At 44.7% G+C, this 13,179-nt stretch overlaps 1 protein-coding gene across 2 annotated transcripts in view; it reads left to right on the top strand.

The window, feature by feature from the left end:
* LOC147119992 (partitioning defective 3 homolog B-like) overlaps positions 1-13,179 on the top strand; it is a 1,739,115-nt gene that overhangs the window by 906,950 nt on the left and 818,986 nt on the right. For both annotated transcript variants that reach the window (XM_085985464.1, XM_085985463.1), the window contains exon 7: positions 7,698-7,823. In XM_085985464.1, the coding sequence (XP_085841590.1) occupies positions 7,698-7,823 (126 nt within the window). The remainder of the gene's footprint in view (positions 1-7,697; positions 7,824-13,179) is intronic.

Raw genomic sequence — 13,179 nt, 5'->3', positions numbered from 1 at the left:
AGGAGCTGTAAAAGTAGTTCTGTCTTAAAGGCACATACACTACACTTAACAAAGTAGTTGCATTCACATTAACTAGTCCTTCCGAACAAAAGCTTACTGAGTTGTAAACTTATGGTAGTCTCTAACCTTTCAAGATTCTGGCAAGAAATTGCCTCCTACTTGAAGAAATAAATGCTTGAGCAAACGGAAAATCTTTGAAGCACTTCAGTGATCTCAATGGTGTTGGTTTCGTTCACTTTGTTGCCCTTTTTTCGCAATCGAGTGACCATACTACAGGATGATTTGGACAGGTTAGGTGATTGGGCAGAAGCATGGCAGATGCAATATAACGTGGATAAATGTGAGGTTATCCACTTTGGTGTCAAAAACAGGAAGGCAGATTATTATCTGAATGGCAATAGATTGGGAGAAGGGGAAGTGCAACGAGACCTGGGTGTCCTTGTGCACCAGTCGCTGAAGGTAAGCATGCAGGTGCAGCAGGCGGTTAAGAAGGCAAATGGTATGTTGGGCTTCGTAGCGAGAGGGTTTGAGTACAGAAAGAAGGATGTCTTGCTGCAGTTGTACAGGGTCTTGGTGAGACCACATCTTGAGTATTGTGTGCAGTTTTGGCTGCCTTATCTGAGGAAGGATATTCTTGCCATGGAAGGAGTTCAGCGAAGATTCACCAGGCTGATACCTGGGATGGCAGGAATGATGTATGAGGAGAGATTGGGTCGAGTGGGCTTGTACTCGCTGGAGTTTAGAAGAATGAGAGGGGATCTCATTGAAACTTATAAAATTCTGGCAGGACTGGACAGACTAGATGCAGGGAGAATGTTCCCGATGGTCAGGGAATCCAGAACCAGGGGTCACAGTCTAAGGATAAGGGGTAAGCCTTTTAGGACAGAAATAAGGAGGAATTTCTTCACCCAGAGAGTGGTGAACCTGTGGAATTCTCTACCACAGAAGGCAGTAGAGGCCAATTCATTAAATATATTCAAGAAGGAGTTGGATATATTTCTTGAGGCTAAAGAGAGCAAGGGGTATGGGTAGAAAGCAGGGACTGGGTACTGAACATGGATGATCAGCCATGATCGCATTGAATGGCGGAGCAGGCTCGAGGGGCCGAATGGCCTACTCCTGCTCCTATCTTCTATGTTTCTATTAATAATCATACTGCTTGACATGCCCTAAACAATCAGGGGTAAATGGTTTTTGACTGAAGCCTCCACCTCCAGCCTGTCTACAACCCTAATTTTTAACCTCACTCAGTTTTTTACTTTCCACTCCATCTCTGTCACATAAATGTGAGGTATTACATTTTGGTAGGAAGAATAGAGAAGTCACTTATTACTTGGAGGGTGCGAGTCTGGTTGGGGTAGAGGAAGAAAGGGATCTCGGAGTACAAATACACAAATCACTAAACGTTGTGACACAGGTTAACAAGGCCATAAAAAAAGCAAACCAAGCACTAGAATTTATTTCTAGAGGTATAGAATTGAAAAGTAGAGAAGTTATGCTAAACCTGTATCGAACCTTGGTTAGACCACACTTAGAGTACTGCATGCAGTTCTGATCACCATATTATAAAAAGGATATAGAGGCACTGGAGAGGGTGCAATGAAGATTTACAAGGATGATACCAGAAATGCGAGGTTATACATATCAGGAAAGGATGAACAGGCTGGGTCTCTTTGCTCTTGAAAAAAGAAGGCTGGGGGTGACCTAATAGAGGTCTTTAAATTTATGAAAGGTTTTGATAGAATGGTTACAGAGAGAATGTTTCCACTTGTGGGGAAGAGCATAACTAGAGGCCATCAATATAAGATAGTCACCAAGAAATCCAATAGGGAATTCAGAAGAACCTTCTTTACCCAAAGAGTGGTGAGAATGTGGAACTCGCTACCACAGGGAGTGGTTGAAGCGAATAGTATAGATGCATTTAAGGGGAGGCTAGATAAGCATATGAGGGAGAAGGGAATAGAGGGTTATGCTGATAGATTTAGATGAGGAAAGACGGGAGGAGGCTCGAGTGGAACATAAATGTCGGCATGGACTGGTTAGGCCGAATGGCCTGTTTCTGTGCCGTATATCCTATGTAATCTGTCTCTCCTCTCCCATCCCCTCTCTCCATTTTTCCCACCCCTCTCCCTTTCCCCCCTACTTCTCTCTCTCCCTTTTCTCCCTACTTCTCTCTCTCCCTTTTTCCCACCCCTCTCCCTTTCCCCCCTACTTCTCTCTCTCCCTTTTCTCCCTACTTCTCTCTCTCCCTTTTTCCCAGCCCCTCTCCCCCTTTCCCCCACTTCTCTCGCTCCCTTTTTACAACTTCTCTCTCTCTCTCGTCCCTTTTCCACTGATCTCTCTCTCTCCCTCTCACCCTTTTTCCACTGATCTCTCTCGCTCTTTCTCCCTTTTCTCTCTTTCTGCATGACTTTTTTTCTCTTCCTTGCATTCTCTCCTTTTCCCACCTCGTTCTCCCCCTTTATTCTCCTTTTGTGTATCTCTTATCGCTTCCCCTTTTTTCCTGTCTCTAGTGAGAAAGAAAGAAAGTGGACACTATGGAGGAAGGATCAACAATGTACACATTGGGCAACTGACTGAGCTTTATTAATCGAGCCCTTTCAGATGTGCTAAGAATGCTTTGTCTCCATAACATTGGCACAGATTTTATGGTGGTAATGATGGCGAAACTGTCAGTGTTCAATGAATGTCATTACCACTCCGAAACTGACCGTAATGTCAGGATTTAGCACATGCGCAGATAAAATGCGGAAATCCTGAAGTTGTGGTCAGTCATTCCCTGCTCCGCCACAGGCTGCGCAGTGGAACTCCCCATAGCTGGCAATCGGTGAAATCACTTGAACTGACGAAATCTTCTCCTTTTCTGCTCTAATATCACTGTAAGAAACCCCATAAAAAGTTAAGCCTTGTTCAATGAGATATAACTGGGTTTTTAACGGCACTCTGAGCAATAATTACTGCTGAGCAACCATTCTGGCCCTGAAAAACTAATTTTATATTGGTGGAATGTCAAATTTCTCCATTATGATAAAAGTTACTAGAGTTTTTAAATAATAAATATTTTATTTTTTAAAGTTTGTTTGATATTTCAGCTTCTACCTTAACCCCATGTGTATGTCCCAATCTTTATTTCTCTCTCTCTGAAAATTTTAAAAAGTGAATTGGATAATCAGTGCTTTTTATTTCCTGGTTTGCTGACTGGTAATTCTTCAATGTGATTGGCTGTATAGACAGCTTGGTGACATCACTGCTGCACTATGCTGGGGACCCCCTTTTGACAGTGCTACATTCAATTTAATATCGAGAAAGCTAAAGTTTTTGCCACAGAGATTATGAGATCTTTGTGGGCAACTTTCTTCGAGGTCAGCCGTGATCGCCATCGCTTCGCCGCTGACCTCAAATTCCAGGCCATTGTTTTTCATTCTCTCATTTCCAGTGCAGTGCATACAGGTAGAACAACTTGGGTGTTTCGTGCTAAAATCGAGATATCCTTGACATTCCAGGTCATCTGAGAGGTATTCCAACAATGTTATAAGTTGAATTGTAGCCAGATGCTTTCCATTCATTTATATGAATTATTACATTGGCCAGTTGAATGCTTCTTTTCATTGGAGTGGGTTGCAATGGTTTGTGAGCTATAAAACTTAGAATCAGAATTTGTAACTTTGTGACATTATGCTGTCATAACAGATTCAACTTTTTAAGATCTTAAAAGCATGTTCTTTGATTGGGGGCTTAAAAAGGTTGATTTTTTTTAAAGCTGCCCAGAAGAAATGCTGCCTTTATAGTCACTTGAATTATTTTAGTGTTCAGCATAGAGTCGAACTTCGGAGCTAGGCCAAGAAATACAAATAATAGTCTGGTTTGGCACTGTACTCTGCATGCCATTGATTTTTTCCTTCCCCAAAAGAAAACAAAATATTTATCAATAACGATAGTAAACCTTGAAATTTACAATCCAGGATAGCTGAATGCTGCCCTAATCAAAGTGCAAAAAACTATTAGCTGGGGAATTTTTGCATTCTTTTCAGAAAATGATTACATAAGAACATAAGAACATAAGAAGTAGGAGCAGGAGTAGGCCATACGGCCCCTCGGGCCTGCTCCGCCATTCAATAGGATCATGGCTGATTTGAACCTAGACTCACGTCCACTTCCCTGCCCGCTCCCCATAACCCTTAATTCCCTCATCAGCGAGGAAACTGTCTATCTCCGTTTTAAATTTATTTAATGTCGCAGCTTCCACAGCTCTCTGAGGTAGCAAATTCCATAGATTTACTATCCTCTGAGTGAAGAAGTTTCTCCTCATCTCAGTTTTGAAAGGGCAGCCCCTTATTCTTAGATTATGCCCCCTAGTTCTAGTCTCACCCATCAGTGGAAACATCCTCCCCGCATCCACCCGATCAAGCCCCCTCACAATCTTACATGTTTCGATAAGATCGCCTCTCATTCTTCTGAATTCCAATGAGTAGTGGCCCAACCTACTCAACCTTTCCTCATAAGTCAATCACCTCATCTCCGGAATCAACCGAGTGAACCTTCTCTGAACTGCCTCGAGAGCAAGTATATCTTTTCTTAAATATGGAAACCAAAACTGTATGCAGTATTCCAGGTGTGGCCTCACCAGTACCCTGTATAACTGAAGCAAGACTTCCCTGCTTTTATACTCCATCCCCCTTGCAATAAAAGCCAAGATTCCATTGGCCTTCCTGATCACCTGCTGTACCTGCATACTAACCTTCTGTGTTTCATGCACCAGGACCCCCAGATCCCTTTGCACTGTAGCACTTTGCAGTTTCTTTCCATTTAGATAATAACTTGCTCTTTGATTTTTTCTGCCAAAGTGCATAACCTCACACTTTCCAACATTATATTCCATCTGCCAAATTTCAGCTCACTCACTTAGCCTGTCTATGTCCTTTTGCAGGTTTTTTATGTCCTCCTCACTCACTGCTTTCCCTCCCATCTTTGTATCGTCGGCAAACTTGGATACGTTGCACTTGGTCCCTTCCTCCAAATCGTTAATATAGATTGTAAAGAGTTGGGTTCCCAGCACTGACCCCTGCGGAACACCACTAGTTACTGATTGCCAACCCGAGAATGAACCATTTATCCCAACTCTCTGTTTTCTGTTAGATAGCCAATCTTCCACCCATGCCAGTATATTGCCCTCAATCCCCTGATTTTTTATCTTGTGCAGTAATCTTTTGTGTGGCACCTTGTCAAATGCCTTTTGGAAGTCCAAATACACCACATCCACTGGTTCCCCTTTATCCACCCTGTTTGTTACGTCATCAAAAGAATTCGAGCAAATTTGTCAAGCATGATTTCCCCTTCATAAAACCATGCTGACTCTGTCCGATTAAATTATGCTTGTCCAAATGTCCTGTTACTGCTTCCTTAATAATGGACTCCAACATTTTACCAACCACAGATGTTAGGCTAACTGGTCTATAGTTTCCAGCCTTTTGTCTGCCTCCCTTTTTAAATAAGGGCGTTACATTAGCAGTTTTCCAATCTGCTGGGACCTTTCCTGAATCCAGGGAGCTTTGGAAAATTACCACCAATGCATCCGCAATCCCTACCGCTACTTTTCTCAAGACCCTAGGATGTAAGCCATCAGGTCCAGGGGATTTATCCGCCTTAAATCCCATTATCTTACCGAGTACCATCTCCTTAGTGATTTTAATTGTGTTTAGCTCCTCCCCCCCATAGCCCCTTGTTTGTCCAGTGTTGGGATATTTTTAGTGTCCTCTACTGTAAAGACTGATACAAAATATTTGTTCAGCGTATTTGCCATCTCCATGTTCCCCACTACTAATTTCCCGGTCTCGTCCTCTAAGGGACCAACATTCACTTTAGCCACCCTTTTTCTTTTTATATAACTGCAGAAACTCTTGCTATCTGTTTTTATATTTTTTGCTAGTTTACTTTCATAATCTATCTTCCCTTTCTTAATTAATCTTTTAGTTATTCTTTGCTGGCTTTTAAATGTTTCCCAACCTTCTATCCTCCCACTAGATTTGGCTACTTTATATGCCCTTGTTTTCAGTCGGATACTATCCTTTATTACTTTACTTAGCCACGGATGGCTGTCTTTTCTTTTACGCCCCTTTTTCCTCAGTGGAATATATTTTTCTTGAAAGTTGTGAAATATCTCCTTGAATGTACGCCACTGCTCCTGTACCGTCTTACACCTTAATCTATTTTCCCAGTCCACTTTAGTCAACTCTGCTCTCATACCTTCATAGGCTCCTTTATTTAAGCTTAGTACAAAATCACACCGCTCCCCTCGATGGCTCAGTTGATGTATGCACTGAATACCTTGTCCAATACTGAGCCATACAGAGCCAGAAAGTACCCGGTTCAGTCTCTGGTCTCCACTACGCTAGCTGATCTCATCTGATCTGACATGGCAGATGGGGAATGTTATAATTGGCTAGAGAAATGGTGGGGTGGTGGGCGAAAACAGCCAGGCTGCCTGCTCCTAATCACTGTCCAGTGGTGCCTGCTGGAAAATGACCATTTGGTGCTTTGGTGAGGATGGGATTGGTCTTGTCGGTCAGTCTGTTAAAACTTACTGTGAAACTACACTGGTATAATTGCTTTCTTGAGTTCAGGGGAAGAAAGTTGGCATTTACTGTATGAAGAATGACAGATTGGTTGAGCTGCTGGAGGGACTTTGATGCCCATTGAAATGTACCTTGGTATAAGTTACTTCCTTTAGAGAAGAAGAGGACAGCGTTGATTGGTTGGAGATGTGGGGAACGGGGGGCTGGGGGACAGGGGTGGATGGGGGGCAGTGGACATTAGTTCTTGATCAGTCTTCATCTTAAAAAGAGCTATAACCGGAATAATGAATGATTTGTAATAAGTTTGCCATCAGGAATTTTGAATGTACATTTGAATCTTAAAAATGCATGACAAGTCTTCTGTTTTTATGCTTGTGTCAGGGTTTCTATAAAGTACTGATGCAGTGCAGCCAATTTGTAATCTTAGTACCTCAGCCCATTTAATAATTTTTGTTTCAGCAATTCAATCTAAACAAAAAGCAACCAAAAACACTTAGCCGAAATATATTTTACACAAAACTGATTACACCTATAAAATGACCCGCTGACTCTAGATTAGATTTGGTGGAGAAGTGACTATATTTATTCTGCTGTGCGGATAATTAAAGGATGCTTTATGCTTGGGTGAAAAAAATTCTCTGCAGTGAAAGTTGGAATCGTTATACAGTGGGAGTGAATGGAAATTAGTCGAACCAATTGAAATTTTATACAATGGGAAGTGATTGAATCTATTGATAATAGAAGTGATAGAAAGGGCTTTGCTGCAGTGGTTGGGTCAGGAATGTGGAGTTGATGGTATATCGATCTTAACTGTGACAAACACATTTAGCCAGTTGCAAAGATAAAAGCAAAATCCTTGACATGGTGCAGTATCATCTTCCAAAGCAATGTGTTGGAATACTGAGATTGCCTTTGAAACTGTTGAAAAATATTGTGGTTATGCGTATTACAATGGATAGCTGAATGGGACCAAATTCAAGAATACCAGGGCAGTTTCCTTTATCATAAGCTAGTACAGCTTGCTCCGTGAAGCCTTTTTTCACTTCGACTTGGCTCTTTCAGACAGATGGACGATTTTTATTTCAAATCTGGTACATGCTTTGTTTTTTTTTGTTTGCACTCCAGATTCCTCGGTCTGTGCATTCGTGGTATTGAAGAGAACAGCCGATCGAAACGAGAGAGACTGCTCCAAGAGAACGAGTGCATCGTCAAAATTAATGACTGTGATTTAACGGACAGAACGTTTGTTCAGTAAGTGTGGCTGTTCTTTTCTCAGCCCTCACCACTGTACGTTTTCCTCATGAGCTCTCTCAAAGCTCCACATTATTGAGCGGAACAAACTGTTGGGAGGGGGCTTTTGAGCTGCCTAATGTGAGTTAGGCTAAAAACATTTTTTTAATCTTCTATATTGTGTGTGAAGAGTGAGGAATTAGAAAGTATGCTCACAAATTGTTACTGTAATGGACTTCATCTTGCTTGATTGGCCATTTTTGACAGTCGCCCTCAATTGATACTGGAAGGATCACAGAAATTCATAGAATGTACAGCATAGGAACGGGCCATTTGCCCCAACTGGTCTATGCCAGTGTTTATAATGTGAGCCTCCTCCCACTCTAATTGCCCCTTCCCACCCCGCCCCTGAATATCTTTATTCCCTTCTCTCTCGTGTATGTCTCAAGCCACCCCTTAAATGCATCCATGCTATCTTTTGTCATTTTTATTTCAACACAACAGTTTCCTATACCAACCGTCCCATCCTATGGACTTAGGATGCAGAACTGGGAAACCCACAATCTTTATGTAGGATTCCAGGTACGTTTGAATATTAAGGAATGCTACACTCCAAACCATCGTCAACACCTTCACCGAAGCGTACGAGAGCACGGGCCTTACACTAAACATCCGTAAGACAAAGGTCCTCTACGAACCTGCCCCCGCCACACAGTGCTGCCCCCCGATTATCAAAATCCACGACAAGGCCTTGGACAACGTGGACCACTTTCCATACCTCGGGAGCCTACTGTCAACAAGGGCAGATGTCGATGACGAAGTCCAACACCACCTTTAGTGTGCCAGTGTCGCCTTCGGTCGCCTGAGGAAGAGAGTGTTTGAAGACCAGGACCTCAAACCCAGCACCAAGCTCATGGTCTACAGAGCAGTAGTGATATCCGCCCTCCTGTATGACTCAGAGACGTGGACCATGCACAGCAGGCACCTCAAAGCACTGGAGAGGTACCACCAACGCTGCCTCCACAAGATCCTGCAAATCCATTGACAGGATAGGCACACCAACGTCAGTGTTCTCACTCAGGCCAACATCCCCAGCATCGAAGCTTTGACCACACTCAATCAGCTCCGATGGACGGGTCACATCGTCCACATGCCCGATACGAGACTCCCAAAACAAGCACTCTACTCGGAGCTCCGACACGGCAAGAGAGCCCCAGGTGGGCAGAGGAAACACTTCAAGGACACCCTCAAAGCCTCCTTGAAAAAGTGCAACACCCCCACCGACACCTGGGAATCCCTGGCCCAAGATAGCACAAAGTGAGGGAGAGGTATCCGGGAAGGCGCTGAACACCTCGAGACTCTTCACCAGGAGCAAGCGGAAGCCAAGCACAGGCAGCGCAAGGAGCGCACGTCAACCCAAGCACCCCTCCCACCCGCCCCTTCAACCACCATCTGCCCCACTTGTGACAGAGACTGTAGGTCCCGCATTGGACTTATCAGCCACCTGAGAACTCATTTTTAATGTGGAAGCAAGCCATCCTCGGTTCCGAGGGACTGCCTAAGAAGAAGAAGCAGCTATGTACTTAATGTGAGCTAAGGAACAGGAGGAGGCCATTCAGCCTCTCGATACTGTTCCGCCATTCAATTGGATCATGCCAGATCTGTATCTTGACTCCAACCCGGCCAATTGCCGCCCGATCAGTCTACTCTCAATCATCAGCAAAGTCATGGGAGGTGTCATCGACAGTGCTATCAAGCGGCACTTACTCACCAATAACCTGCTCACTGATGCCCAGTTTAGGTTCTGCCAAGACCACTTGGCTCTCGACTTCATTACAGTCTTGGTCCAAACATGGACAAAGGAACTGAATTCCAGAGGTGAGGTGAGAGTAACTGCCCTTGACATCAAGGCAGCTTTTGACCGAGTGTGGCATCAAGGAGCCCTAGTAAAACTGAAGTGAATGGGAATCGGGGAAATCTCTCCACTGGCTGGAGTCATAGCTAGCACAAAGGAAGATGGTTGTGGTGGTTGGAGGTCAATCATCACAGCCCCAGGACATTGTGGCAGGAGTTCCTCGGGGCAGTGTCCTAGGCCCAACCATCTTCAGCTGCTGCTTCAATGACCTTCCGTCCAACATAAGGTCAGAAATGGGGATGTTTGTTGATGACTGCACAGTGTTCAGCGCCATTCACAACTCCTCATAATGAAGCAGTCCATGCCCGCATGCAACAAGACCTGGACGACGTTCAGGCTTGGGCTGATAAGTGGCAGGTAACATTCGCGCCACACAAGTGCCAGGCGATGACTATCGCCAACAAGCGAGCATCTAACCACCTCCCCTTGACATTCAACGGCATGACCATCGCCGAATCCCCCACCATCAACATCCTGGGGGTCACCATTGACCAGAAACTTAACTGGACCAGCCACATAAATACTGTGGCAACAAAAGCAAGTCAGAGGCTAGGTATTCTGCGGCGAGTGTCTCACCTCCTGACTCCCCAAAGCCTTTCCACCATTTACAAGGCACAAGTAAGGAGTGTGATGGAATACTCTCCACTTGCCTGGATGAGTGTAGCTCCAACAACACTCAAGAAGCTCGACACCATCCAGGACAAAGCAGCCCACTTGATTGGCATCCCATCCACCATCTTAAACATTCACTCCCTCCACCGCCGTACCGTGGCTGCAGTATGTACCATCTACAAGATGTACTGCAGCAACTCGCCAAGGCTTCTTCGGCAGCACCTCCCAAACCCGTGACTTCTTCCACCTAGAATTACAAGGGCAGCAGGCGCATGGGCACACCACCACCTCCAAGATCCTCTCCAAGTCACACACCATCCTAACTTAGAAGTGTATCGCCGATCCTTCATCGTCGCTGGGTCAAAATCCTGGAACTCCCTACCTAACAGCACTGTGGGAGTACCTTCACCACACGGACTGCAGCGGTTCAAGAAGGCAGCTCACCACCACCTTCTCGAGGGCAATTAGGGATGGGCAATAAATGCTGGCCTTGTCAGCGACGCTCACATCCCACAAATGAATTTAAAAAAATGTTTTACCCGCTCTGGTTCCGTATCCCTTAATACCCTTACCTAACAAAAATCTATTCATCTTTGTTTTGAAATTTTCAATTAACCCCCCCCAGCCTCTACTGCTTTTTGGGGGAGAGAGTTCCAGATTTCCGCTACCTTTTGTGTGAAGAAGTGCTTCCAGACATCACCCCTGAACGGCCTAGCTCTAATTTTAAGGTTGTGCTCCTTTTTTCTGGACTCTTCCCCCACCAGAGGAAATAGTTTCGCTGTATCTACCCTATCAACTCCTTTAATCATCTTAAACACCTAAGTTAGAACACACCTTAATCTTCTATACTTAAGGGAATATAAACCTAGCTTGTGCAATCTGTTCTCAAAATTTAACCCTTTTAGCTCCAGTGTCAGTCTGGTGAATCTCATTCTGTAAAACTGATCATAGAGTCATAGAGTTATATAGTACAGAAAGAGGCCCTTCGGCCCATCGCGTCCGTGCCGGCCATCAAGCCCTATCTAATCTAATCCCATTTTCCAGCATTTGGTCCGTAGCCTTGTATGCTATGGCATTTCAAGTGCTCATCCAAATGCTTCTTGAATGTTGTGAGGGTTCCTGCCTCTACCACCCTTTCAGGCAGTGAGTTCCAGATTCCAACCACCCTCTGGGTAAAAAAGTTTTCCCTCAAATCCCCTCTAAACCTCCTGCCCCTTACCTTTAATCTATGCCCCCTTGTTATTGACCCCTCTACTAAGGGGAAAAGTTCCTTTCTATCCACCCTATCTATGCCCCTCATAATTTTGCATACCTCAATCAGGTCCCCCCTCAGCCTTCTCTGCTCCAAGGAAAACAACCCCAGCCTGTCCAGTCTTTCTTCATAGCTGAAGCGCTCCAGCCCAGGTAACATCCTGGTAAATCTCCTCTGCACCCTCTCCAAAGCAATCACATCCTTCCTGTAGTGTGGCGACCAGAACTGCACACAGTACTCCAGCTGTGGCCTTACCAGCGTTTTGTACAGCTCCATCATAACCTCCCTGCTCTTGTCTTCATTAGCCGAGGCATAGAATATAAGTATCCCATATGCCTTTTTAACCACCTTATCCACCTGTTCTGCTGCCTTCAGGGATCTATGTACATGCACACCAAGGTCCCTCTGATCCTCTGTCTTTCCTAGGATCTTACCATTCATTGTGTATTCCCTTGCCTTGTTCGTCTGTCCAAAATGCATCACCTCACACTTTTCAGGGTTAAATTCCATTTGCCACTGTTCCGCCCATCTGACCAACCCATCTATATCGTCCTGTAGCCTGAGGCTTCCCGCCTCGCTATTTACCACCCCACCAATTTTCGTGTCATCTGCGAACTTACTGATCATACCTTTTACATTCACATCCAAATCATTAATGTAGACCACAAACAGGAAGGGACCCAGCACCGATCCCTGTGGTACCCCACTGGACACATGCTTCCAGTCACAAAAACAACCTTCCACCATCACCCTCTGCCTTCTGCCACTAAGCCAGTTTTGGATGCAATGTGCCAAGGCACCCTGGATCCCATGGGCTCTTACCTTCCTGACCAGTCTCCTATGCGGGACTTTATCAAAAGCCTTACTGATATCCATGTAGGCTACATCAACTGCACTACCCTCATCCACACACCTAGTCACCCCCTCGAAAAATTCAATCAAATTGGTCAGACATGGTCTTCCCTTGACAAAGCCATGCTGGCTATCCCTAATTAATCCCTGCCTCTCCAAGTGGAGACCAATTCTGCCCCTCAGAATTTTTTCCAATAATTTCCCTACCACTGATGTTAGGCTCACTGGCCTGTAATTCCCTGGTTTATCCCTACTACCCTTCTTGAATAATGGTACTACGTTAGCTGTTCTCCAGTCCTTTGGCACATCCCCTGTGGCCAGAGAGGTTCTGAAAATTTGTGTCAGAGCCCCTGCAATCTCCTCCTTTGCCTCACATAGTAGCCTGGAATACATCTCGTCCGGGCCTGGGGATTTATCCACTTTTAAGCCTGCTAAAACCGCTAGTACCTCCTCCCTCTCTATGCTAATATGGTCAAGTATATCACAGTCCCCCTGCCCGATTTCTATGTCCACATCGTCCTTCTCCATAGTGAACACAGATGCAAAAAATTCATTTAAAACCCCACCTACATCCTCTGGCTCTACACACAGTTTGCCACTTTGGTCCCGAATGGGCCCTACTCTTTCCCTAGTTATCCTCTTGCACTTAACCTATATATCTATATATATAAATCGGTACTTCTGTCTGTCATTCTGCCTGTCATTCTGCCTGTCATTCTGCCTGTCATTCTGCCTGTCATTCTGTC

This window comes from Somniosus microcephalus, chromosome 4 (assembly GCF_052327205.1).
Source record: "Somniosus microcephalus isolate GS21.2 chromosome 4, FLI_Smic_1.0, whole genome shotgun sequence".
Lineage (NCBI taxonomy): Eukaryota > Metazoa > Chordata > Chondrichthyes > Squaliformes > Somniosidae > Somniosus > Somniosus microcephalus.
Note: the sequence above shows the minus strand (reverse complement) of the source record. Positions and strands in the feature narration are given on the sequence as shown.